The 27,949-nt window shown below is 44.3% G+C and overlaps 1 protein-coding gene across 3 annotated transcripts; it reads left to right on the top strand.

Annotated features, from left to right (window-relative positions):
- Window positions 1-7: 7 nt before the first annotated feature.
- parpbp (PARP1 binding protein) lies at window positions 8-27,949 on the top strand. 3 transcript variants are annotated; one of them, XM_052029839.1, is made up of 11 exons: window positions 8-286; window positions 1,488-1,641; window positions 3,404-3,634; window positions 5,960-6,058; window positions 6,438-6,608; window positions 10,574-10,728; window positions 16,807-16,990; window positions 20,649-20,830; window positions 22,539-22,623; window positions 24,977-25,121; window positions 27,344-27,947. In XM_052029839.1, the coding sequence occupies exons 2-11, from the start codon at window positions 1,492-1,494 to the stop codon at window positions 27,616-27,618; spliced, it is 1,677 nt and encodes a 558-aa protein (XP_051885799.1). In that variant the 5' UTR covers window positions 8-286; window positions 1,488-1,491; the 3' UTR covers window positions 27,619-27,947. The 3 variants fall into 3 exon arrangements, with proteins under 3 accessions (XP_051885799.1, XP_051885800.1, XP_051885798.1); XM_052029840.1 differs by lacking the exon at window positions 8-286 and adding an exon at window positions 483-527 and having other exon boundaries at window positions 27,344-27,949; XM_052029838.1 differs by lacking the exon at window positions 8-286 and adding an exon at window positions 640-765 and having other exon boundaries at window positions 27,344-27,949.

Below are 27,949 nucleotides of genomic sequence, written 5' to 3'. Positions count from 1 at the left end.
ACATTGCAGCGCGGCGGCTCCCATTGGCTGCTGCAACACCGGCCCGGGACTTTTAAACGAGCCCGGAGCCGGTGTTAAACTGTAGTTAGGGAGAGGTTGGGCTGTGTTAACGGCGAGTTCTCCTGGTAATCCCTGAGACAGGCTGCACTGGGTCTCAGGCGACCTGTCCACCCAGCAGAGAGCTTGTTCTGTGTTCTGGGTCACACCTATATTGAAGGAAGGGCACTGTCCTTTGAGGGATATCGTCTAATTTTCCAACCAAGTGCTGGGACCAAATTTATCCCAGGTAACCGACGGTTTGGGGGGGAAGAGGACTGCCCGGGGTAATTCTAATTGCAAAATAACATGTACCTGGGGTTCTAATGCTTTGGGGATGGGGTGGTTGGGTATTGGCTGTAACTGACGGTTGCTTTGTTTAAACTGCCTAGCTGCCGGGTGATTGGATTTCAGTTAAACGCTCACTGCAAAACCAAGGTTGGGTTTGCACAGGAAAGAGGCTCGCTCAGTGTTGACGGTGCTTCAAAGAGGTTTGGCTTTTGTCAGAATAATGGTTTCCTTTTAACATAAGCATAGAATGTACTTCTAGCGCTTCATCCTGCCGATCTCGCTGGTGCGGGAGTGTGATTGCGGTTTCAGTTGTTGCTTAGAGTGACCTGAAGTTCGTTTCTGTGATAAGGTGGAGGCCAAGATTGTCCCGGTGACTCAAGCAGTTGGTGTTGCCTAAGTTATGAAATGCTTGCTGATCAGACGGGGGAGGTATAAGTGGTGAGGGAAAATCTTGCTGCATCAGTGAGATGTTGGAATGTGGCGAGGGAAAAGCGTTAACGTTACAGCTGCATGAACTTGCATTGGAAGATGAAAAGCTTGTTATTGGAAATCGGTATTCAATGTGGAGTCCCAAGCAACAAGCACCTTGCCAGAGGGACCTGCATATCATGAACTAAAAGAAAAACTTTGTATACTGTAATCTTTCTCCCTGTGGCCCAGTCACTGCCATGTTGTCACTTAGGTCCTTAGAAAACATTCTTTCATTTGGAATAAACAACACTGGAAGATCTGCCAATTTTGTGTGTAGTAGATTCTTAATGGAATTTAGCATGCCCTCAAACTGCCCAGTGCCAGTCTTATTTCCACATCTGAAATAACATGTTTCTGCAAATCTCCCCTGTCAATTGATAGGTGATACTTGTCTCCTCACTGGGAGACACTTGGGACACCTTACAACTTTCAATAGAATGTGTTTAAAAGCTTGTCTTCTGTGTTGAGAATGCTGTAAAAGTTTAGTTAATTGTGGGGATGAGCTACAATTGGGATTAGTAAATGAAGCTTCACTTCTGGAATTTCAAGAGTAATTTCACAAATTGGGCATAGTGAGCCAAGAATCACCATATCAGTGACTATCCTCCCCAACTTGCCTAGTGATAATGAAAATATCTTGTATTGTTCAAATTTCTAAATCTACATAATTGTTTTTCAACCATCCTTAGGGTCATGAATTCTCCTCAGCAGAGAGTGTTACAGATGATAAGGAGACTTCGGAGAGAATGGTGCCAGGTACCAGAGCGGGAGAGGATGACAGTCTGCAGTGCAGACAACATGGTCTTGGTTCTGCAGCTTGCCATGGCTGAGATAAACAAAGAGGTAAGTCCTGGTTGTCAATAAGATGGAAGATCTCAATCCCCCTGCTTTAAGTCTTCACCGAAAGATGGAAGTATTCAATTTGAAATGATTACTACTAGTACCAACTGTTCCTTTTGTGGGAAAGTTCTACACATCTATCACCCTTGACATTCAAGAGGTCTTCCTAAACCCTCAGTTTGGTGCTAATGTAATGTGCTGAACTTGGGTTTGCATGTCTTCATCAGCAGAGCTGTTAAGTTATTGACCCTAAGGCTCAGGGCATTATCCTGGGAATGAGTTCAAATCCCACCATGGCAACTGGCAACTCTACATCTGAGTCAGTCGTACAACATGGAAACAGGCCTTCAGCCCAAGTCCACCATGCTGACCAAGGTGCCTACTTGAGCTAGTCCCACTTTGCCTGTGTTTGGTCCATATCCCTCTTAAACCTTTCCTATCCATGTACCCATCCAAATGTACCTGCCTCAGCCGCTTCCTCTAATAGATGATTCCATATACTGACCATCCTCTGGGTGTAAAAGATGTCACAGGTTCCAGTTAAATCTCTCCCCTCAAACCTGTGCCCTCTAGTTCTTTTTCTCCAACCCTTGGGGTGGGGGGGGGGGGGGGGGGGGGAAGAAGACAGGGTGAATGCACAAAATCTATGCCCCTCATGATTTTGTATACTTCTATAAGATCATCCCTCATTCTCCTATACTGAGAGATTGAGTAGGCTAGAATTATTTCTAACTCAGTCCTTTGAGTTTCAGCAACATCCTTGTAAATCTCCTCTGCACTTTTTTCTAGCTTAATAGCATCTTTCCTATAGCAGGGTAACTAAAATGGAGCACAATATTCCAAATGTGGCCTCACCAATGTCCTGTACAACTGCAACATAACATCCCAATTTCTATCAGTGTCCTGACTAATGAGGGCCAGTGAGCCAAAAGCCACCTTCACCACCCTGTCTACCTGTGGTGCTACTTTCAGGGAACCATGTACTTGTACTCCTGGGTCCCTCTGTTCTACATTTCTAAATGACTGCATAAATCTGTGATTTTTGTTTTTCTTTGGGGGTGGGGGGGGAAGAAACTAATATTGGTACTAGTGACTTCAAAACAATTTAACTGTTGTGAAAACTCTTCTGGTTCAGCACAAAAGCTCATCCACAGCATAGTGATTGACTATGGACTTCCCTCTGGGCCTCAAGGATCTCAATTTGGTGGTGAGGGAGGGGGGTGGAATTTGGGTTTGGACAATGTTCTGGCCCTGTCAGTGATATTTATATTTAAAAAAAAACAATTCCAAATATCAGATTGCTGTCAGCTCCAATGTAGTTCATCCCACTCCAGAGATTGGGGGAAGGAGAAAAATCTTGGCCTCGCAATCTGCCTGCTCTGCACTTCCTCTGTAGCTGTGACACTTTGTATTCTGTTACTGTTTTTACCCTGTACTACCTCAATGCACTGCATAATGAATCGATCTGTATGAACAGCAGGGAAGAAGTTTTTCCACTACCTTGGTACAAGTGACAAATAATAAACCAATAGTGTTGCTGTGGCACTACCCATTAGAGGAGACATGAAGTAAAGTCCATGTCCCTTAGCTGAGTGAGATGTCCAAAGGTGTGATTGAAAGGTCCCTGCCCCTCCCTTATTGAAGGAACTGAATTCAATGTGTTGCCTGATGTATCATGGCAATTTGTGGCTTCATTTGAATCACTTTCAATGTGGAGCATGAGTTTTCTGGCTAAATCCTGCTATTTACTATTTATTCCTTTTAGTCTTGTGGAGAATTTACCATCGTCTTGAGTGAACTGTTCCTGATGTGGAAGTATTTACTTCAGGAGAAACTGGAGTTGCTGAGTAAACATGAAAAAGTGCCTGAAGGATATAACAGAGTACAAGAAAGGTATCATTCCTTCCTGAGCAGGAGTAATTCGATGGATCTGATTGATGTGTACAAGATCTGTGCTGATCTGAACACTGAAGATGCTGGGGAGACATTGTCTAAGGTAAGGAGCAGAATGTAGAACAAGCCTTTGGCCCATGATGTCTGTGCCAAAGATGCTAAATTAAACTAAATCTCTTCTGCCTGCACATGGTCCAGATCCCTCCACTCCCTGGATAGGTCTATCTAAAAGCCTCTTCAATGCCACTATTGTATCTGCTCCCATTACCCTGGCAGCCTGTTTCAGGCACCCATCGCTGTACTTAAAGGGGGGGAAAACTTGTCCAACACATCTCCATAAACTACCCCCATGCATGTCCTCTAGTAGTTGACATAGTGGAATAAGTACATTGGGAACATAAGTTGTAAGAGGGAGATCAAGTAATGTGGGTGGAGGCTTAAATGAAGCATAAACACCAGTACAGTCCTGTTGAACTGAAAATCCTCTTGTTAAACTGTCACTTGTTGGCAGTGAAACAGTTTGGGAAGTAACCTGGTGCTAAGCTTGCACTGCCATATTTCCATACAGCATTGGAGGCCATTCTGCCCATTGAGTCTATGCCAGCTCACACTGCAATTCACCCCCCAATTTGCCTGCCTTCCCAACTGCCCCTCACCTTCCCCCAAGTTTGGCATCAGAATAATCTTGTGTATTAGTGATTAAATTGTTGGACTAAATCCAAAGGCTAGCAGTCTTCCAGAGAAGTTCAAATTAATCATAGTAATACAGCACAGGAACTGGCACTTTGGCCCAACTTGTTCATGCTGACAAAGATGCCCATCTGACCTAGTCCTTTTGATGATATCCCTTAAACTTTTCTGTACACATGCAAGTGTCTTAAATGTTGTATCCACTGCAACTTCCTCTGGCAGTTTATTCTAGATACAGGCCACTCTCAAGTTGCCTCATGGGTCCCTTTTAACTTTCCCTCTTTAAACCTGTTCCCTTTTTTGATTCACCTTCCCTGGGAAAGACTGTCCATTCACATTATCTAGGCCCCCTGATTTGATGCCTCTATAAAGTCACCCCTTGGTCTCCTACACACTAATGAATAAAGACCCAGCCTGTCCAACCTCTCCCTATGACTTGGGGGGGGGGGGGGGGGGGGGGGCACCTTGAGTTCTGGCAACATCTTCATAAATCTTTGTACTCTCCAGTTTAATATCTCTCCTATAACATGGTAACCAAACTGTTCAATACTTCAGGTGCTGCCTCACCAGCATCTTGTACAATTGCAACATAATCTTGTAAATCCACAACATAAATCTAATCCCACTAGCCAGGGAGTGTAACTTTGGTGTAATTCAAGAGTTCAGTAACAGAACTACATTGTTGCAAAAATCCATTTGGTTCACCAATATCCTTCAGGAGAGAAACTTCCTCCCCTCATCTGGTATAACCTTTGACTCTGAACCTAACATTGACTCTTGCCTCCTTGTTCAGGGAAATTGAGAATGGACAACAGATGCTGGCATTGCCAGCAATGTCTGTAACCTATGAATAAAAGAGAACTTGTTAAGAAAATGCTTTGTGCTTTTGTCTTTACAAGTGACTGTAGTTGAAACTTTACTAATGGAGAATTGAGTAATCTTTTGGTTTATTTTCACATGTACCAAGATACAGTGAAAAGCTTTTATTTGTACTGTGCAGATGGATTATTCCATACATTGAGGTAGTGAAGGGTTGAAGGTGTAGACTGCAGTGCAAGGGCCATGATGAGTTCATCTTCATAATCAGGCTTGTTGAGGATCTAACAGCAAGGTAGAAGTTGTCCTTGATCTGGTGCATCCACCAAAGCTTTTGTATCTTCTGCCCAACAGGGGAGAAGAGAGAATAACTATGGGGAATTATCCTCACTGCTTTCCCAAGGCAGTAAGGAAGTGTAGATGAAATCAATGGAGGGGAGGCTGGTTTGTGTGATGGACTGGGTTACATTCACATCTCTCTGCAGTTGTGTGGTCTTGACAGAGCAGTTGCCATACCAAGCTGTGATGCATCTAGATAGGATGGTTTCTATGGTGCATCTGTTTAAAAACTGGTAGGAGAGATTGTTTCAGTACAAAAACACAGCTGGAGATCAATTGAACAGCAACATATTAAAGTAACTGCTCCTACTGCAAGGTTTGTACCCAGAAGGAATAGCTGTAAAACACTGAGCTTTAGAAATGGGAGTATACAGGTGAAACTTTCCATGGGGAGAATTTAGTGTGATCAGGAATGCACTTGAAAGTGGTGAGAACAAGTGTTTGGCACTAATTGGTACATCTATCAAATCAAAAGGGCAATGCAGGCAGTGGGCAAACAGCTATTAGTTGTTGGATTTGACAGAATGCATTATTGGAGTGTTGCCAACTTGTGTGATTGAAGTAACAATGTAGAATCCTTTAGGTCGAATTACTGGACTTCTTGCTGGGTTCTTCATTGGAAAACACCACTCCCCCAGTGCCCACTTCTCCATCCAATGAACAAAGTCAATCCATTTCTAAGGTGAGGGCAAAATCTTAAAGATATTCAATTTTATTTAAACCAATGGTTGCATTTAAACTGAACAGTCACAGGCATGAGTGGGGTAAAGAATTTGAAGTTGAGGTTGGGAACAATTTTCCTGTAATACTTGCAGAGTCTACGGTACTTCAGTCTACTTAGCCATGCAAGTTTGAACTGTGCCTTTGATCATGCAACTCATGAGCTATGAATTGTACAAGCAGCAATCTCCTGAGCAGATGTCAGTTACCTTTATTTCATTTAAACTTTAATACTATGTCTGAAATTAGGTTTTAAGCTCTTAAGTAGATATTGGTTTATTCATGTGGTCAAGGCAAATTGGTGTTGTGCATGTTTCTCTCACTTTAATGTTCTGTTGCAGCTGGTACCACTTTGGAGGAAGCTTCTTTGTGATTATTTGCATTTGCTAGTGAACTCTAGGAGTGACCTGGCACTGGCATGTGTCTTCAACATCCCTGAGCGGGGACTTGGTCGTGACGCTTTCACCCACCTCAGGCACATGGCATGCAACAAGCAGACATCATTATACCTGGTAAGGCAGCAATCTGAATCACCTCCTTCAATCTTAGTGTTAGTGTTTCTTGATCAGCAACTTGCATGTAGAAATTGCCTTGGGTGTGGTGGGATGATGAGGATGGTTCACCACATGTGATCAGAATGAGACTTGAGACCAAACCACCAAATTGTAAAGTTGAGACACCTGAGGAGTTGGTCAGAAAGGTGACCAAAGGGTTGGGTTTTTTAGGTCCAAGGCAGAAAAATTCTGGGAATTCCAAGGCAGCTGATGGTATGGCTGCCAATGTTGGAATCTGTCTATTGCCACAACAGTCAAATGCTATTTCACCAGCTCTCTGCCCTTCTCTGGACAAGAACATGTACATCAGGCTACTGTCATCAACAACAAGTTCAACACTATCACAAACTTGTCTTCAAGCTCCAAGCCCTGGGCCTCTGTACCTTCTTTTGCAACTGGATTGTTGACTTCCATGTTGGCAGACCTCATCACTGATCATCTCTCTGACCATCAACATGGGTGTACCTGAAAGCTGTGTGCTGAGCCCCCTGCTCTACTCATTACACTGACTTTGTGGCTAAACACTGCTCCAATACCACCAAAAAATTTGCCAATGATATCAGTTGTTGGCTGAATCACAGGTGGAGTCAGTGATAGGGAGTGGGAGCACCTGGTTGAGCAGTGCTGCAATAACCTCTCACTGAACATCAAAACTAAGGAGCTAATTGCCCTTCAGAAAGAGTCAGGAGACCACATGCCAGTTCTCATTGGTGGGTCAGAGGTAGAGAGGGCAAATTCCTGGGCATTAACATCTCAAATAACCTGTCCTGTGCCAACACCTCTACTTAAAAGCTTAAGGTGATTTGGAATGTTACTAAATAGTCCAACAAACTTCTATGATGTAACTGTAGAAAGTGTCCTGACTGGTTGCATCACAGCCTGATATGGAAATTTCAACACAAACAAGGCTGCAGAGTAGTGGACACAGCCTGGTCCATCACAGGCACATTCCTCCCCACCACCGACAGCATCTACAGGAGGCACTGCCTCAAGAAGGTGGCATCTATCATCCTGGATCCCCACCATCCAGGTCATGCCCTCTTAGCTACCATTGGACAGGAGGTTCTGAAGTCTCTCACCACTGGGTTCAAGAACAACTTCCTTACAACTATTGGGTTTGTGAACCTATCTGCATAACCCTAACTCTCTCAGCAATAGAATGCTACAGACCACCTCTTCCAATACTATAGACTGTTGGGTTTTTGCACTAATGTCTTGCGGTCTTCACTTTTGTATAACTTGTGTACAACTGATGCTCTGTCTGAATATGTACATGCCTGTGACACTGCAAGCAAGCTTTCCATTGTACCTGTATCTTGTCACATGGCAATAAACTTGGTGTATGTGGTCAGGATAGGACAAGTGCAGGCAGAGGTTCATGGGGCAAGAGGAGGTTACTGAAGCTGGGAGGGGTGTGGGGCTTTTAATGTTGGGTCAGTGAGTACAAGGCAATGGACAAAAGACTTGGCCTGACCTTTACCTGCCTATGAAATAAATTCTCTGGGGTATGTCTTCAAAATTGCAATGGGATCTTGGTCAACTGGGCCAGTGGTCTGAGGAATGGCAGATGCAGATAAATGCAAGGTGTTGGCATTTTGGTAAGACAAACCATAGCAGGACTTTCACACAAATAGTAGGGCACTGGGGAGTGTTGTAGAACAGATCTGGGGTTCAAGTACATATTTCCTTAAGTGGTGACAGACAAGATGAAGGCATTTGGCATGCTTGTTTTCATCAGTCATGGCACTGGGTACAGGGGTTGTGATATCTTGCAACTCAACAAGATGTTGGTAAGGCTACATTACATTCTGTTCTCTTCACCCTGCTGTAAGAAGGATGTCATTTAACTTGATCTCAACCATCTTGACATGACCTTGCACCTTATTGTCTGCCTGCACAGAACTTTCTGTAACTAACACTTTATTCTGCATTCTGTTATTGTTTACCCCTGTACTACCTTGAGGTACTGATGTGATGAAATGATCTGTATGGATGGTATGCAAGATGGTTTTCCACTGTACCTCATACATGTAACAATAATAAACCAATTTAACTGGAAAATGTGGAAAAAATGAGAATGTTACTAGGACTGGCAGGTTTGAGTTAAAAGGGAAGACTGGGTAGTATAGGACTTTCTTCCCTGAAGTGCAAGAGACTGAGGGGTGATCTTTCTCGGGTTTATAAATCAGTGTGTATATAAGGTGAATGGGCTGTCTTTTCTCTAGGGTAGGGGAGACCAAAACTAGAGAGCATAAGTTTAAAGTGAGAGGGGGAAAGATTGAGGACCTGAGGGGCAATGTTTTCAGTGGTGTGTGTATATGGAGTGAGGTGTGTACAATCCTGACATTCAAAATTTAAAAAAAAAACTTGGACAGGTACATGGGGTAAATGACCCCAGCTTAATGAGGCAACTTGGTTGAGTTGGGCAGGAGAACCTGTTTCTATGCTGTATAACCCTGAGCTCTATTATAGAAAATAACTTCATAAATAGTGCAGCAGTCTCCACCCAAGGGATACAATTTCCAACCCCAGTCTCATGTCTTGGAGCATGCTCTTGGGTTTCATTTAATGTTCTGATAAAGTGCCTTAATGTTTTTGGGATGGGGGTGTTACTTGACAAAGCTGACACTTATTGCTGTGAGGATGGTAGGGGTGAGCTGTGCTTTGGTAGTGCTGCAGTGCTTCTGATGAAGGTGTCATGGTGACTCCAGAGTAAATCCAAGAACCAGTTCTGCCATAAAATAGGATCATTAGCCTATGATATCTGCAGCAAACACTAAGCTGAATTAAATTTTCTTCTGCCTGTACATGATCCATCCCTCATTCCCTGTATATTCATGTGTCTAACACCTCTATCACCCTTGGCAGCCCATTCCAGGCACCCACCACTGTTTATATTTATTTAAGTATACATATTTATTTAAAAATATATAAAATCTTGCTCAGCACATCTTTTAACTTTTCCCCTTAAATGTCTTCTTGTATTTGATATTTCTACCCTGGGAAAAAGATTCTGACAGTCTAATCTATCTCTGCCTCATAATCTTAAACTTTGATCAGGTCTCCCCTCAGCATTAAATAAGCCAAGTTTGTCCAACCTCTCCTTATAGCCCATATCCTCTAATCCAGGAAACATCCTAGTGAACCTCTTCTGCACCTCCTCTAAAGCCTCCACATCCTTCCTGTAATGGGGTAACCAGAATTGCCCACAATACTCAAGTGCAGCCCAGCTAAAGTTTTGACTTCCTGACTCAATGCCCCAAGTAATGAAGGCAAGTGTACCCATATGCCACCTCTACCACCCTATCTACTTGTGTGGCCACTTTCAGTGAGCTATGGACTTGGGCCCCAAGATCCCTCTATGCATCAATGGTCCTGACATTAACTATATACTTTCCCCTTACATTTGACATGGCTTTAGGGTGAAAGGGGAAAGGTTTAGGGGGAACTTCTTTACTCAGTGGTGGGAGCATGGAACAGGCTGCCATCTGATTGTAATGAGCCTGCATTTACTCTGACTCTTAAGAAGATGGGAGAAGTCTGGAGGGTTATGGACTGGGTGCAGGTAATTGGGACTAGCAGAATAAAGTTTTGGTACAGACTAGAAGGACTGAATGTCCAGAATTTCTGTGCTGTTGTGTTCTATGGTTCTCCCAAAGTGCAGCACCTCACACGTGGCCCCAATTAAGCTCCATCTGCCACTTCACCTATATCTGTAACTGATCTGTAGTCTGCTGTATCTTTTGACAGCTGTCTACAGTCCAGAAATCCACCAATCTTTGTGTCATTTGCAAACTTGCTAACCCACCCATCTACACTTGCATTTTGTAAATGATCCTCCAGCCCTATAGACAACCCCTGGATCCACAATTTATGTGGGACTCTCTGGTACATAAGCTAATACTACATTTCTTCAATCCAAGGCTGCAACGTCTTTCATTAGGTGCTTGGAGCTCGGAGGTAAGAGCTACGCCCCTTCAGCAGACGATCCGTTGATGCAGTATGTCAAAGGTCTAATGGATCTGGTGCATTTTGTGGACAAGTTGCAAGAAATATTGGGAGAGACTTCTGACTCCAGGTACTAGCAATCGCTTGCTCGTGAATAAAATCAGGCTGGATGTATTTTTGCAATAAAGCATTTAATAAGGTCACTAAGTTAGTATGTGGATATCTGATGCTGGAAATCTAAAATAAAAAGAAAATACTTGGCAGGTCAGGTAGAAAATGTGAGGTATAACCAGAGTGTCTGTAGAGCTGTAACATGAAGCTGAGGTTCTGATTAGTTTGGGAAGGATCAATAAATTCAACCAATAGGATCAACCATTCATGTATTTCAACATTCAAATAAATAAGTGTATGGACACAGCATACAATACTTCAGTTCTGATTCAACTGTAGTGCATAATTAATGTGTTCTTGTGCTTACCACCCACTGGGTAGGAGCAGTTTTTAGGGGCATAATCCCTGGTCACTCCTGCACCCAGCCCCCAAACCCAAGAGATCAGGAGAAATCTGCCACTTTTACATAGAAAACAGTTTGCAAAAGAAAGTGTTGGTTCCACCCTAGTTGTCATCCAATGAGTACCCAAACCAAGAGGCATTGTTAGCATTACCCACTCAGCCTTGATGTTGGGCTGTTAGCATTTGCTGAATTATTATAGCTGTTTTTCTAAAGCAGAGATCAAATGCATTATTTAATTTGCTATCACTGGGTCAAAATCCTGGAACTCTCCCCCGAACAGCACTGGGTACACCCACACCTCAAGGACTGCAGTGGTTCAAGGCAGCTCACTGCCACCTCGAGGGCAACTAGGGGTGGGCAATTAAATGCTGGCTCAGCCTGTGAAGCCCACGTCCCTTGAATGAAAAATATATAGATGCAACAAGTACTGCTGTGTAATTGATATCTAAGGGTTAGCACACGCTCGCTCAGCTGAATTGCTCTTCTGTGCCGTGATTCCAACACAATCCAAGGTCCTGTTTTTTTTCCAAACAGAAGGTGGCTGACTTTATTCCTGAGGCATTAATTGGCTGGAAAGCAATCCTGAACTTTGAGCAGAACAGGAGGGAGAGGGACGGGATCTTGTTGGATTTCAGTGTGCTGACGGCCAAAGTGAAAAGTGCTGAGCTTGCGTTGACTGTATTGTCCCGAGTTCTTGGGATGAGGATTGAGCAGCTGTGGGTTTAACCCTGATTGCTTCTACTTATCATAAGGTTTCCAGGTGTTTAATCATTTAGTTGTGTCATGAAACGCACAGGCAGCCAACGTGGAAATAGTTGGAAAGAATTAACTTGTGACAAGTGCTGTGTGAAGTGACTACATTGGGTGACTCTGTTCTGTCATCTTTTTAATATAAACTTGTATGTACATCTGAGGGTCGGTTCTCTCCAGCTATTGCAGTGTGGATCATCTGTATGAGGGGCTACACTGTTACCAGACTTGGCCAGCAGCTGTGCACACACCCTGGGCCCCTGCTTTCCCAGTGTGAGTGCCTGAGGTCAGGATGAATTAATTTGAAAGGCTGGAGCTGCTGGGATGTAAAAATACACAATTTACAATAAATCTACAAAGACAATGGATGCTTAACTTAATTGAAACCAGAGACTGCGGGAAAGGCTCAGCAGGTCAGGCCACAGTGGAGAGAAATGGTTAATGTTTAGGGTCGATGACCTTTCATCAGAGATAGAGAAAGCTAGACACATTACGAATTTTAAACAAGTATAGATTCGGTGTGGAGTGGGTGGTGTTTAAGGGAGGGTGTGCAACAGATTGGAAGGCTGAAGTGATTAAATGACAATGGTATGGTCGGGGGGAAGGTGTGGCAAAAGGACAAGCAAAGGCACAAGATGGGGTGAGAGAATCTGCAGTTTGGAATCACATTGTCACCACTCACTGTCTGATTTTCTTTTAAAAACAAAATCAATCACAAATTTGTCACATGTAAATTGGTTTATTATTACCACATACTGAGATACAGTGGAAAAAACAGTTGCATGCCATCCATACAGATAATTTCATCACATCAGTACATTGAAGTAGTACAAAGGAAAACAATAACAATGCAGAATAGTGTTATAGAGAGTGCAGTGCAGGCAAGAGAATAAAATGAGGTAGATTGTGAGGTTAAGAGTCCACCTTAAGGGGACTGTTCTAATAACAGCTGTCCTTGAACCTGGTAGTACATGCTTTCAGGTTTTATCTTCCTCCTAATGGGAGGGGGAAGAGAGAATGTCTGAGGTGGGTGGGGTCTTTGATTATGTTGCCTACCTACACTGGCTAGAAAGACTTGAGACCAAACCCCACACTCCATTCACAACCCTGTAGGTCACTGCTCTGCAAATCTTCAACCAGCATCACTCAAATGTGAGGGGTTTCTGTCCCCAGCACCCTTCCAGGCATTGAGATCCAGACCCCACCACTCTCTGGGAGAGAACATTGCTTTCTTTTCTCCCCTCTAATCCTTTGACCAATTAATTTAAATCAATGCCCCCTAGTTTTTACCTCATTGTTAAGGGAAATGGGCTCTTCGTAATTTTATGTCCTCCTCGTGGGAGGCTAATGTGGAAACTGCAAACTCCTCCACAGATGAAGTAGGAGGGTGGGGAGTGAGTGAGGTTTGCCTTTCCACTGTTTACACAGGGCTTTTGTGTGCTCCTGATGCATGGACTGTAGAGAACACAGAAACAGATCCTCTGGCCCAACTAATCCATTGCTGACCAAGATGCTCATCTAAGCTAGTCTCATTTGCCAGTGTTTGGCTCTAAACCTTTCCATGTACCCATACAAGTGTCTATCAAATGTTATGGTACCTGTCTCATCCACTCCCTCTGGCAGCTCGTTCCATCACCATCTGAAGGAGTTGTCCCTCATTCCCCTCTTAAATCTTTCCCCTCTCACCTTAAACCTATGACCTCAAGTTTTTGATGCCCTTTCCCTGGGGTGGAAAAAAAGACCCTGTGTAATCACTGTATCTATGCCCCACATAATATTATACCTCCTATAAAGTCATCCTTGGTCTCCTACACTCCACTGAATAAAGTCCTAGCATGCCCAGCCTCTCCCTATAACTCGGTCCCTCAAGTCCTGGCAACGTTCTTGTAAATCTTCTCTGCACTCTTTCCAGCCTAATGGCATCTTTCCTATCACATGGTAGCCAAAATGTTACACGATACTCCAAGTGTGACTTTACTGACATCTTGTACAACTGCAACAGAACGTCCCAACTCCTATCCTCAGTGCCCTGACTGATGAAGGCTGGTGTATTTGTACCATTTGCCTAATGTAGGAGGTGTGGATGCAAGGCTATTTTCACCAACGTTGGTTTGGCAAACTCGCTTTTTCTATGAAAGTTTATTTACTCTGTCAAATGGCGAGAACAGTTTATCTGTCAATGTTACCACCAATTCCCAGTAAAGCTAGAGGATTGCCACAGAATTCATTCAGTTTAGTTTTTATAATCTGTCAATTATTCACAATTTGAAATTTGCCAAAATCCTGCTTTTTATCAGGTCAGGGTCCAGCTCTATCAACTTAGTGTTTTGTATATCCCAAACCTTGCGTCTATTTTCAGGGTTTCCCATTTATAAAGCTGCCCCACTTTAATTGAGTACAAAGTCCATTTTTTTCTTTATTGAGTGTTAAGGAGCAATTTTACTTGGAACATAAAGTACAGCACAGAACAGGCCCTACTGCCCACAATATCTGTGCCAAACACAATGCCAAATTAAACTCTTCTGCCTGTACTGATCCATATCCCTCCATCCCCCGCATGTTCATGTCTGTCTAAAAGTTTCAAACACTACTATCGTGTCTGCTTCCTTCCCTCCTCGCAGCAGCCTGTTCCAGGTACCCATCAGTCTCTGTAAAGGGAAAAACACTTGCCCCACACACCTAAACTTTCCCCCTCTCAGCTTAAATGCATGTCTTCGAGTGTTTGACATTTCTACTCTGGGGTCGGGGGAAGATTCTGACTGTCTACCCTATCTATGCCTCTTGTAATTTTATAAACTTCTGTCAGGTCTCCCCTCAGCCTTTGACATTCCAGACTAAACAGCCCAAGTTTGTCCAACCTCTCCTTGTAGTGCACACCTTCTAATCCAGGCAGCATCGTGGTAAACCTCTTCTGCACCCTCTAAAGCCGCTACATCCTTCCTGTAATGGGGTGACCAGAACTGCACACAATACTCCAAATGTGGCCTAAAGTTCTATACAGAACACAGTACAGTACAGGCCCTTCAGCCCACGATATTGTGCTGACCTATATAAACACCCAACTCAATCAATCTAACCCTTCCCTCCTGCACAGCCCATAACCCTCCATTTTCTTACATCCATGTGCCTATCTAAGAGTCTTTTAAATGTCCCTATTGTATCAACCTCTACCACCACCCCCAGCAGTATGTTCCACCACTTTTTTTTAAATATTAACCCATCCAACTGACTGCATTTACCCTATCCACTGTCCATCCTCAGTCTCTCTGAACATTGCATCTACCTTTACACCAACTGCTTCGCCATCTGACCTAACACTCTGGTTCCCATCCCCCTACCAACCTAGTTTAAACCCTCCCCAACAGCTCCAGCAAACCTGCCTGAAAACACTTTGGTTCCTCTTGAGTTCAGGTGCAACCTGTCCCTTTTGTACAGGTCAAACCTTCCCCCAAAGAGATCCTAATGTTCCACAAATCTGAAACCCTGCACCAACTGTAGGGTACCCTCTCTTTCTTCTATGAAGTATAGATGTTGCTTAAAAGGCCAGCATTTAGTGCCTATCCCTGACTATTATAGAGTTGTACATTCACCTGCCATATTTTCCTATCCTTGCCCTCACTGGCACAGGCAGCAATCCAGAGATTACCACCCTTGAGGTCCTGCTTCTTGGCTTCCTTCCTAACTCCCTATATTCCCTCTTCAGGACCTCATTCCTTTATCCTATCTATGCTGTTGGTACCAATGTGTACCACAACTTCTGGCTGCTCACCCTCCCCCTTAAGAATGCTGTGGACTTGATCTGAAAGCTGGAACAGGACTCCTTGACTTTTATACTCAATGCCCCAACCTATGAAGGCAAGCACACTGTACACCTTCTTTACACCTTATCTATTTGTGTGGCTACTTTCGGTGAGCTATAACTTGGACCTCAAGATCCCTCTGTACATCAGTGGTGTTAAGGTTCCTGCCATTAACTGTATACTTTCTCCTTACATTTGACCTCCCAAAGTGCAACACCTCACACTTGGTTGGATTAATCCCCATCCGCCATTTCTCTGTCCATGACTGTAACTGATCTATATCCCACTGTATCCTGTGACGGCCGTCTTCACTGTCCACAGCTCCACCATTCTTTGTGTTGTCGGCAAACTTACTAACCCACCCACCTACATTTTCATCCAAGTCATTAATGTATATCACAAACAAGAGGTCCCAGCACTGATCCCTGTGGAACACCACTGGTCATGGACTCCAGCCAGAGCCACACACTTCCACCGCTACCCTCTGAATTCCATGGGCAAGCCAATTCTGAATCCAGACTACCAAGACACCATGGATCCCTTGCGTCTTAATCTTCTGAATCAGCTGACCATGAGGGATCTTGACAAATGTCAACTTCGACCCCACAAGATATTGCTAGTTTACCTTGTAATTGGTTCTCATTACTATAGCTCCCCCAAATGTTTTAAAGACATTTTCCAAGCCATTGTTGTAATGTCAGAAAGACAGCACAGCAAGATCCCACAAACAACAGTATAACTGCTGGGTAATCTCTTTATTCTTCTACGAAGTATAGATGCTGTCTAAAAGGCCAGCGTTTGGTGCCCATCCCTGACCATCATAGAGTTGTATAGTATAGGAAACAGGCCCTTCAGCCCAACTTGTTCATTCAGATTTGTCTGCCTGCACTTTCTCTGTAACTGTAACACTATATTCTGCATTCTGTTATTGTTTTACTACCTCAATGTGCTGATGTTTTCAATGATCAGTCTGGATGGCATGTAAGCAAAAGCTTTTCACTGTGTCTCAGTACATGTGACAATAATAAACCAATACTATACCAAATACTGGCCTACCCAACGACATCCACATCCCGTGAAAAGGGAATTGAAACTCTTCTACAGATACGAAGCCGAGGGGTGTGACTGTCTGTTTTGCTTTCAGTGTTGCAGGGGGTCGGATACTGTCCACCATCATGAGGCGGCTGTTGAAGGGGCAAAGCAGTGAGAGTTCAATCTATCTCGCCAGTGAGGAGATTCGACAGGAACTAACGATGAGGATTACCAATGCCGTCAACAGCCTGGACAGTCCTGCAGGGCAGAGAGCGACAAACATCAGCCCTGCTCAAGTGAGGGTCCTTCGGTTTTAATCCCTTGCTGCTTCCCCTTTTCTTTACCACAGCTGGAAATTAGTTAATCCCCAGACTGGATCTAAATATCTGGCTGTGCCCTTAGTGGATTTACTTAAAAATAAGTCCCACAGAGTTGAAAAGATTCTTAGTCATTTTGAAGTAGCTCTCATTCTATGTATAACTTTCTTCTCCACAGGATACTCTCCTGGTGTATGTACTGTTCGAATTAGTTAGTTTTAAAACTTGGATTAATTCTGTGTTTCAACTTTTTATTTTGTTAATTAATCCCTGCTCTTTCAATTCAGGGAAGGAAATAATTCAGAAGAAGGCAGAAGAGATGGGGTTAATTTTAATCTAAACAAAGACTCCCCATTCTCTACAATTTTTAAAATGTTGGTGGTATTATTGTTGTAGACAACGGTTAATGGAAAGGATATGAGTCAGGAAGGTGTGTTGCAATGATATAAAAATTTGGTTAAACCGCACTTGGAGTATTGCATGCAATTCTGGTCACCCCATTGCAGGAAGGATGTGGAGGCTTTGGAGAGGGTGCAGAAGAGTTTCATCAGGATGCTGCCCAGATTAGAGGGTATGAGCAAAAGGAGAGGTTGGACAAACTGGGGTTGTTTTCTCTGGAGCGTTGGAGGCTGTAGGGAGATTGATAGAAGTTATAAGATTGTGAGAGGCATAGATAGAATCTTTTCGCCAGGGTGGAAATGTCAAGTACTAGAGGGCGTGCATTTAAGGTGAGGGGGGATGTTTAAAGATGATGTGTGGGTAAGTCTTTTTACACAGAGTTGTGGGTTCTTGTAACATGTTGCCAGGGGTGGTGGTGGTGGAAGCAGATACGATAGTGGTGTTTAAGAAACTGTTAGATTGACACATGAATATGCAGGGAATGGATCATATGCAGGCAGAAGAGATTTAGTTTAATTTGGCATCGTGTTTGTCACAAACATCGTGGGTTGAAGGGCCTGTTCCTGTGTTGTATGTTCTATGATAATCAGTGAAGGAGGTGAGTTGGGAGGGGGAGGTGTATATGTTAATTGTGTCCATTCCCTGCATTGGGTTAGGTTTGCCCCTTTAAGACACCTGATGTTGTTCCAGACAGTCAATCCCCCACAGAATCTACTGCATTTCAATAAGATCACCATTCATTCAATTAGTATAGACTTAACCTCTCATCATACACTAACTTCTTCATCCCAGGAATCGACCTCATAAACCTTCTCCGTGCTGCCTTCAATGCAAGCACATTCTTCCTTAAATGTGGAGATCAAAACTGTACCCAGTACTCCAGGTATGGTCTCACCAGCACCCTGTAAGGTCACATCAAAACTTCCCTTCTTTTATCCTTCATACCCCTTGTAATAAATGTCAACATTGGCTATCCTCCAGTCTTTCAGGATTGGTGGGAATCACTGATGGGTTAGTACTGTAGGGCCCCCCAACAGTCAGCAGGAATTAGAGTAAACATATAGGGAAATCACATATGTGTAGGAGTAATAGGTGTATAATAGTAGGTGATATTAACTTCCGTAATATTGACCTTGGTGCTATGTGATTAGATGGGGCAGAATTTAAATGTGTCCAGGAATGTTTTCTGAAACAATGTACAGGTGGCACTACTGGAGTATACTTCTTCCTTTACCGTACCACCCTTTCCCTGTCTCAGTGGGACAGACCTATGCAGAACCCCATGCAAGTGTTCCCTAAACAGCCTCCATGTTTCTTCTGTGCATTTCCCTGAGAGCATCCGTCACTAATTTACACTCCCAGGATCCTGCCTAATGTCATTGTAGTTAGCCCTCCCACAATTAAAAACTTTTCCATATAATCTGCTCCTATCCCTGTCCATGGCTATGCTAGAGGTCAGGGAGTTGTGGTCACTATCTACAAAATGCTCGCCCACCAAGAGGTCTGTCACCTGACCAGGTTCGTTGCCTAGTACTAGGTCCAGTATGGCCTCTCCCCTAGTCTGCCTGTCCACACACTGTCAGGAATCCTTCCTAACAAATTCTGCCCTATCTAAACCTTCTGCTCTAAAGAGGTGCCAATGAATATTAGGGAATTTGAAGTCTCCTATGACAACAATCCTGTTATTTTTGCACCTTTCCAAATCTGCCTACTTATCTGCTCCTCAGTGTCCTGGTGGCTATTGGGGGGGAGCCTATAGAACACTCCCAATAGAGTGATCGCTCCCTCCCTAACTTCCACCCACACTGACTCAGTGGACGATCCCTCCAGGACGTCCTCCCTTTCTACAGCTGTGACACTGTTCCTGATCAGCAAAGCCACTCCCCCACCTTTTTTTAACCTCCCTCCCTGTCCCTTTTGAAACATCGAGCAGCCAATCCTGCCAAGTCTCTATATGTAGTGGTTAGCGTAACGTTATTACAGCGCCAGTGACCCGGGTTCAATTCCGGCCACTGTCTGTAAGAAGTTTGTACATTCTCCCTGTGTCTGCGTGGGTTTCCTCCGGGTGCTCCGGTTTCCTCCCACATTCCAAAGACGTACGGCTTAGGAAGCTGTGGGCATGCTGTGTTGTCGCCGGAAGAGTGGCGACACTTGCAGGCTGCCCCTGGCACATTCTCAGTAACAAAGACGCATTTCATTGCGTGTTTCGATGTACGTGTGACTAAATAAATAATAAATAATTCCATGTGCAGATCCATGTAGTTGTATAAGCTGCACTTGGAGCACTGTGTGCAGTTTTGGTCACCCTGTTATAGGAAAGACGTGGTTAAGCTGGAAAGAGTGCAGAGAAGATTTACGAGGATGTTGCCAGGACTCGAGGGCCTGAGTTATAGGGAGAGGTTGGCCAGGCTGGGTCTTTATTCCTTGGAACGTAGGAGAATGAGGGACGACCTTACAGAAATGTTTGAAGTTATGAGAGGCATAGATAAGGTGGATGGTAACAGTCTTTTCCCCAGGGTAGGGGAGTCCAAAACTAGGGGACATAGGTTTAAGGTGGGAGGGGAAAGATTTAAAAGGGACCTGAGGGGCAACTTTTTCATGCAGAGGGTGGTGAGTATATGGAACGAGCTGCCAGAGGAAGTGCGTGAGGCAGGTACAAGATCATTTGAGAATCACTTGGATAGGTACATTGGAGGGGTGGGGCTTGGAGGGATATGGGCTGAACGCAGGAAATTGGGACTAGCTGGGTGGGAACCGTGGTCAGCATGGACTGGTTGGGCCAAAGGGCCTGTATCCATGCTATTTTGCTCTATGATTGTAAGTCATAAATTGTAGGATGGTCTCCTTCTGTGCTAAAACATTTAGTCCATTGAGTCCATGCCAGCTCCTAGTAATCCCATCAGTCCCGTTTCCCTCCTGATTCTTCCCAGTCCTGCAGGGAGTTTGATCTTTCAACAAATAGTAAAAGGGGGAGACATTTTCTTTGGACAATTGTATTCAGGAAGCTGTTGCCTGAAGGAGCAGTGGGATCAGACTGAACAAACTTCTGACAGAGAATCTGAGAGATACTGGTAAGGGAATTATTCCAAAGCTGTGTGGGGAGAGCAAAGGAGAGGGTCTATTGGAAAGCTCATTCAAAAATCCAGCACAGGCACAACAGACTGAAGGGTTTCCTCCTGTGCTAGCTTGTTCAGTGCTTTTCCTCCCTGTAATGAGCGCTGTTGCTTTTTGTTGTTAGCCCAAAGTTTACGCCATCAACCATGCCACGGCGTATGGTGGGAGAAGGACTGTCAAGGCTTTCCTTGCTGTGCTTGATGAAGAAGCTGCCAGTCCTCCGAGCAGAGGCAAGGCAGAGCTGCTGTATGGATCCGAGGAACACATCAACCCTCTTGGAATACCATGTATGCTGACATTGTTCAGGTACGGTGGAGTATCACAGAACCTTTGAGTGAGCTAGGGCTTTTCTCTTTGGAGAGGAGGAGGAGGATGAGAGGTGATCTAATCGAGGTGTACAAGATGATGAGAGGCACAGATCAAGTGGACAGTCAGGCTTTTTCCCAGGGTGAAAGTGGCTAACACGAGGGGGCGTAATTTTAAGGTGATTGGAGGGATGTCAGAGGCAAGTTTTTTTTTGAGTGGAATGCACTGCCGGCAGAGGTTGTGGGGGCAGATACATTAGGGACATTTAAGAGACTCTGAGATAGCCCTTCATCTCTCTATCATTCACGTGTCTATGTGGGAGGGAAGGGTTAGATAGATCTTAGAGCAGGATAAAATGTCAGCACAACAACATGCCCTGAAGGGCCTGTACTGTGCTGTAATGTTCTATGTTCTAACCTTACAGTTTTACTAATGAAGAACATAATTTTTGTGACCTTGGTGGTACAAAGCTAGGTAACTGTAGCCACTGTTGTCAGGAGAAAAAAAATGGCAGATGGCTTGAGCACAGCAAGATCCCAAAGGCAAGCACTTGGGAATCCTTTGAACTCTACTGATTTGTATCAGGGGGATTTTATTGTCTTTAAGCAGGACCTCCAACCATGGGAGAGTCAGCTTAGACAACTATCTGCTGCTAGCTGGGCAGTAAGCTCCACCCTCTCCCTCATCCTCAAGACTAGGAGAACTTGGACATGTGCGGTCACCAGGATCCGCTCATTAACTGGGCCGAGCCTTTTTAAGTTGTTAGCCACCCCTGCCAACTTCTCATCCCTTGACCATTAATCTTTGTCTGGTTTACCCTCCTCTGCAGCACCCAAGATGGGATTTGTACATCAATAGTGCTACATAGAAGTTGTTGCTTCCTTTTCCTCCTTTGTAAGAATTTTCCTAAAATGTTGCTCGGTGTTAACAGCTCGAGCTTCTTTCAGTACGATTGTTCAGTCCAAGCCCCTCTGCAATGCAGGTTGTGATGAGGGGGATGTAGGAACTGACACAAGTCGGCAATGAGTTGAACTGGTGTCCTCTGGAACACCAGCAGGAATAAGACCTTGGAGCCTGTTCCTCCACTCAAGAACGTCATGGCTGATCCTGTCACCTGTCTACTTTCTTACCCGGTTCCCACCCCCTCTGATTCTCTTTATGTCCAACAATTTATCCATCTCATTTTTGAATATGTTCGGTGACTGAGCACTCAACTCCCTTGGGCAGGGACTCCCAGCCCTCTGAGTAAGGGAACTTGCTCTCTCTCAGCCCTAACTGGACTGGAGAGGAAAGGTCCTGAGGGATATGGGCAAAAGGTACTAGCTTTGATGGGCATCTTGAACTAGTTGGGCCAAAGGGTCCATTTCCGTGCTGTATGACTCTATGCCCCTTAACTTGCAAAGTGCAGTTCCTCTTTTCAGATTCACCAGCCAGAAGCAACTGCCCCTCATCCTGGTAATCTTCATCTTATCCCTTTTCTGAAGAAATGCCTCATTTATTCCATCCCTTTACAGTGGAGCAGGGACACTATGCCTGTACTGGGCCAGACCATTGACGTGCTCTCCAGTACTTTAGTTATATTAAACCTATCAAATTGTGCCCTACGGCATGGAGAGAGGTCCTGTGGCCCATTAAGTCCATGCCAATCATCTCCTGTGTCCACATCCCACAGCAATCTCATTTTATTCTCCCCACATTCTAATTCTAGATCCCCAAAGCAATCAAGTGGCTTATCTCCAAAGGCTTTGCGTCATCGCATTCAGAGACGGGACCAGGAAAGAAATCCCACTAAGGTAATTCTTAAAGCTTTAAGGGAAAGTTGGGGACACGAGACTGCAAATGCTAGAATCTGGAGTAACACAATCTGCCAGTCCAGAGGAAGGGTCTCAACCTGAAATGTCAACTGTCCATTTCCCTCCATAGATGCTGCCTGACCCGCTGAGTTCCTCCAGCACTTTTTGTGTTGCAAGGGAACATTGGAGTTCCTTTGCAGAACAATGACTGAACCTATACTGTTCAGAGGATGTTTAGTCCTACACTATTACCACTTTCCAGCTTCCCTGAAACATAGGTCTATCTGTAGTTACCCCTTTATTCAAAGTGAGAGGAGTTTCTGTAGTTTTTCAAAATCTTGTGTGGAGCTGTTGGATTTATCTATACATTACAGCAGGTTTGTTTAGGTCAGATATTTATCCTGGCTTTACTCAGCAGAATTCCTGCTTTGTAGTCTAAAGTGATCATACTGGTGACTGCAGCCACAGACTTTCCCTGTCAGTCACTAACCTGTCTGTTGTATTGCCTTGTACTCCCAGCCTGCCTTCCCACTGACTCAGTGGACCTGTCCATCTCCAGAGACCACTAACAAGCTTGGCACTTCAGTGCAGTGCTGGGGGAGTGCCACCCAGTTGGAAGGGCAGTACTGAGGGAGCACCGCCTTGTCAGATGGGCTGTGTTGAGGGAGCACCTTGGTGTCAGAAGGGCACACTGAGGAACCCCAGCCCTATCACTGGTAGAAAACTACAGCACAGAAAACAGGCCATTCGGCCCTTCTAGTCTGTGCCAAAACATTATTCTGCTAGTCCCATTTACCTGCCCCCAGCCCATACCCCTCCAGACTTCTCTTGTCCATGTATCTATCCAATTTACTCTTAAAAGTTAAGAGTGAGCCTGCATTTACCACATCAGATGGCAGCCCATTCCACACTCCCACCACTCTTTGAGTGAAGAAGTTCCCTCTAATGTTCCCCCTAAACCTTTCACTCAAAAGCCATGTCCTCTCGTACTTATCTCTCCTAATCTAGGTGGAAAGAGCCTACTTGCATTAACTCTATGCCCCTCATCATTTTGTAAACCTCTATCATATCTCCCCTCATTCTTCTCCACTCCAAGGAATAAAGTCCTAACATGCTCACTCTTTCCCTATAACTCAACTCCTGAAGACCCGGCAACATTCTAGTAAATCTCCTCTGCACTCTTTCAATCTTACTGACATCCTTCCTGTAGTTTGGTGACCAGAACTGCACACAATATTCCAAATTTGGTCTCACCAATGACTTATACAACCTCACCAAAACATTCCAACTCCTATACTCAATACTTTGATTTATAGATGCCAAAAGCCTCTTTTACAACCCTGTCTATCTGTGACTACTTTCAGGGAATTATGTATCTGAACTCCCAGATCCCTTTGTTCCTCTGCACTCTCCAGTGCCCTACCATTTACTGTGTGTGTCCTCCCTTGATTTGTCCTTCCAAAATGCAACACCTCACACTTGTCTGCATTAAATTCCATCCGCCATTTTCTGGACCATTTTTCCATTTGGTCCAGATCCCTCTGCAAGCTTTGAAAGCCTTCCTCGCTGTGCACTACACCTCCAATCTTAGTGTCATCCGCAAACTTACTAATCCAATTTACCACATTATCATCTAGATCACTGATATATACAACAATGGCCCCAACACAGATCCCTGAGGCACACCAATAGTCACAGGCCTCCAATCTGAGAAACAACCATCCACAACCACTCTGTCTTCTCCCACTCAGCCAATTTCAAATTGAAGTCTTCCTCCAAGTTCCTCAGGTGACGTCTTCCTGGTCTCATTAGCTCTTCCTTTCCTACTGAATTGGTACAACTGTGCTGATTGTTGATAAAGACCTAAGTATATTTGAAATAGATTCCTAATGTGCTAGGTGGGCAACTAATTATGTTGATTGGGTTAAATGTTTACTATTACACTGGAGCGTAGGTCTGAATATTGTTATGAAACAGCACCATATTTCAGTCCTGTTGTGAATTAATGATGTCATCTCTGATTCTGATCAGAATTTTAAACTAGGTTAACAACAAATAATCTGCTGGAGGAACTCAGCGGGTCGAGCAGCATCTGTGGACACTTCGAATTCAAACCCTGCATCAGGCTGACTGTTCCTTTTCCCCTTCATAGATGCTGCTCGACCCGCTGAGTTCCTCCAGCAGATTGTGTGTTGCTCCAGGTTCCAGCATCTGCAGTCTCTTGTGTCTGCATGTTTCTGTCCTGTTGTGACACATTGATGCCAGTGTGAATCTGATTAGAATTTTAAACTGGTTTAAATTGGCAGATATAGCTGTTAAGTTTTGAAGGTCGTTGATGATTTTCTCTCACCAGGTGAAGCCCACTGTGATCAAGTCACAGTTTTCTTGCACCTACAAGGAAGAGGTTGCAGCAAAATGCCAGCCCAGTCTCAGCGAGGCTCCAGCCTGTGTACATCCCACACCAAAACTCCTCCCAAACATTGCGGGTGGCAGTGAAGGTAAGGAGATGTGCTCTCCACACAACCTTTTATTCTTACCCCTTTCAAAAGGCAAACACTTCCTGTTCACAAACACTGCTTTATCATACTTCTCTGACAGTTAGCTTTGTAAAGTCTGTATGCTAACATTGCCCATTCACTTTCATCGTGTCAACTGTCTTGGCATAATTGCATTCTCTCAAGTCATGCAACATGGAAACGGGCCCTTCGGCCCACTGAATCTGTGCTGACCATCAAACATCCATTTAAATTTTTTTTATATTTTACAGCGTGGTAACAGGCCCTTTCGGCCCAACGAGTCTGCGCTGCCCATTTTAAACCCCCAAATTAACCTACCCATATGTCTTTCGAATATGGGAGCAAACTGGAGCACCCGGAGGAAACCCACACAGACACGGGGAGAACGTACAAACTCCTTACAGCGACAGGAATCGATCGCCGGCACTGTAATAGTGTCGTGCTAACCGCTACGCTACCATCCCATTTTATTCTCCCCACATTCCCATCAACTCCCTCCAGATTCTACCCCTCACCCACACGCTAGAGACAATTTACAGTGGCTGATTAACTTACCAACCCTTACACCTTTTGGGATGTGTAAGGAAATTGGGAGTACCCGGGAGAAACTCCCATTATCAAAGGGAGAACGTGCAAACTCCACACAGACAGCATCCGAGGTCAGGATTGAGGTAGCAGCTCTATGAGCTGCTCAACTGTGTTGCATGTACCTTGGGGGTGGTCATCGAGAGAGGGGCAGACAGGTTTAATGATGGAACTGTAGAGCTGGAGGCTAAGGAACCACAGGAGGGAGGAGGAGGAGAAGAAATGTTTTTATCCTGTGACTTATTGTGATTCGGAATGTGCTAAAAGACGCTTTAGGAGCTCTGGATAAACTGAGTGAGATAGCCTTTGGAAAAGCAATGTGGAAAAGTGAAGTTGTCCGCTTTGTTAGAAAAAACATAAATGTTGAGTGGTTTTTTAAATGGTGAGATATTGGGACCTGAGTGTTTTGTATACAAATTACTTGCATTTGGACTGTAGACTTCAGTAAATGGAATTAGTATAGTGGTCAGTAGGGAGATGTGGGCCAAAGGGCCTGTTTCTGTGCTGTATGACTGTGTACAGTTTTGGTCTTCCTATTATAGGAAAGACGACATCAAACTGGAAAGAGCGCAGAAAAGATTTACCAGGATGTTGCCTGGACTTGGGGGCCTGAGTTACAAGGAGAGGTTGCGTACACTGGGACTTTATTCCCTGGAATGTAGGATATTGGGGGTGACCTGATGGAGGCATATAAGATCATGAGGGGTGTAGACAGGGTGAAAGCACAGTCTATTTCCCAGGGAGAGGGTGCTTAAAACAAGAGGGCATAGGTTTAAGATCAGAGGTGAGAGATTTAAACGGGACATCAGGGGCAGCTGCTTCACACAAAGGGTGGTGCGTATTTGGAATGAGCTGCCAGAAATAGTGGTTGAAGTGGGTACATTAGCAACATTTAAAAGCTGTCTAGGTAAGTCGATGGATAGGAGAGGCTTAGAGGGCTATGGACCAAATGTGGGCAGATGGGACTAGCTCACTGGCAACACAGTCGGCATGGATAAGTTGGGCCAAAGGCCCTGTTTCTGTGCTGTACAACTGAGCTCAATTGCAGCGGACTGTTTGGAAGGCAGATGTATGCTATCCTTTGTTGGAAGAGGATTTGAGTGCAAGAGTAAAGATGTCTTGCTGCAATTAAACAGAACATCAGTGAGTCCACACCTGGAGTGTTATGTCTAGTTTTGATCATCTTAACTAAAGGCAATGCTATACTTGCTATAGAGTGCATTGAAGATTTACCAGACAGGGATGGAGGGCCCATTACATGATGTGACATTGAATAGATTAAACTAGACTTGTACTCTCCATAGTTTAGAAGAATCAAAGGTGACCTCACTAAAATGTACAAAACTGTTGGAGCGTTTGACACAGTAGATACAGGGAGGATATTTTTCTTGGCCAAGGTGTCTAGATCCAGGGTCACAGTCTCAGCTTAAGGGTTGGAGGTTAGGATTGAGATGTGGAGAAACTTCTTCACAGGGTGGTGAACTCGCATTGATCACACTTGTTTCTGACTTCTGGAACAATTTCGGGATGTGGCGATAATGCAGGGGGTGCAGGCTGGATGCATGGTGGAGCAGGCTTGAGTGACTGATGGCCAACTCCTACTTCTTGTGTTTTTTCAGTCAAAGGGAAACCAGAGTCCACAACAAGTAAGCAGGCACACGGAATGAATCTTGGGAAAGCTGGGAATGGGAAAAGCAGTGGGAAGGAGATGAAGCGGAAATGGCTGGAGCTGGACTGTGATGGTGAGAATGAGCCACCTGGTTGTGCTGATGTGAGATCAGTCACCCTGGAGGGGCGACTGTGGAAGAAGCAGCCCAGAGCTTCAAAGGAGAACAAAACTAAGAATAAGTTAATCCCTGGACAATTGAAGCTCACGAGTTTCTTCAGAGTTTAAAATATTTTTCTTGTTCTAGTAGATTTGAAATGTTAAAATCATTAACACTACACAATCAGTTTGTTTGAATTTATTTTCAGAGTGCTCTATCAATGTAATATTCTTACAATTATGGGTGCACAATTTAATTACTAAGTACAGTGGCTGTCACAAGTTCAATAACACAATATCACATTAAATCCTTCACCATTTAAACCATGGCACACAGACCAATGCCTGTGGGCACCCAAAATGCAGGAAGAATGTAGTTATACTGAGCTTCCCTGAGTGCCTGTGAATTGGTGGTCAGTTTTGCCAGCAAGGTCGATACACACGTCCCAGCATACAGCGG

The sequence above is a fragment of the Pristis pectinata genome, chromosome 15 (assembly GCF_009764475.1).
Source record: "Pristis pectinata isolate sPriPec2 chromosome 15, sPriPec2.1.pri, whole genome shotgun sequence".
NCBI classification, from domain to species: Eukaryota; Metazoa; Chordata; class Chondrichthyes; order Rhinopristiformes; family Pristidae; genus Pristis; species Pristis pectinata.
This window is presented reverse-complemented; position numbering and strand designations above follow the sequence as displayed.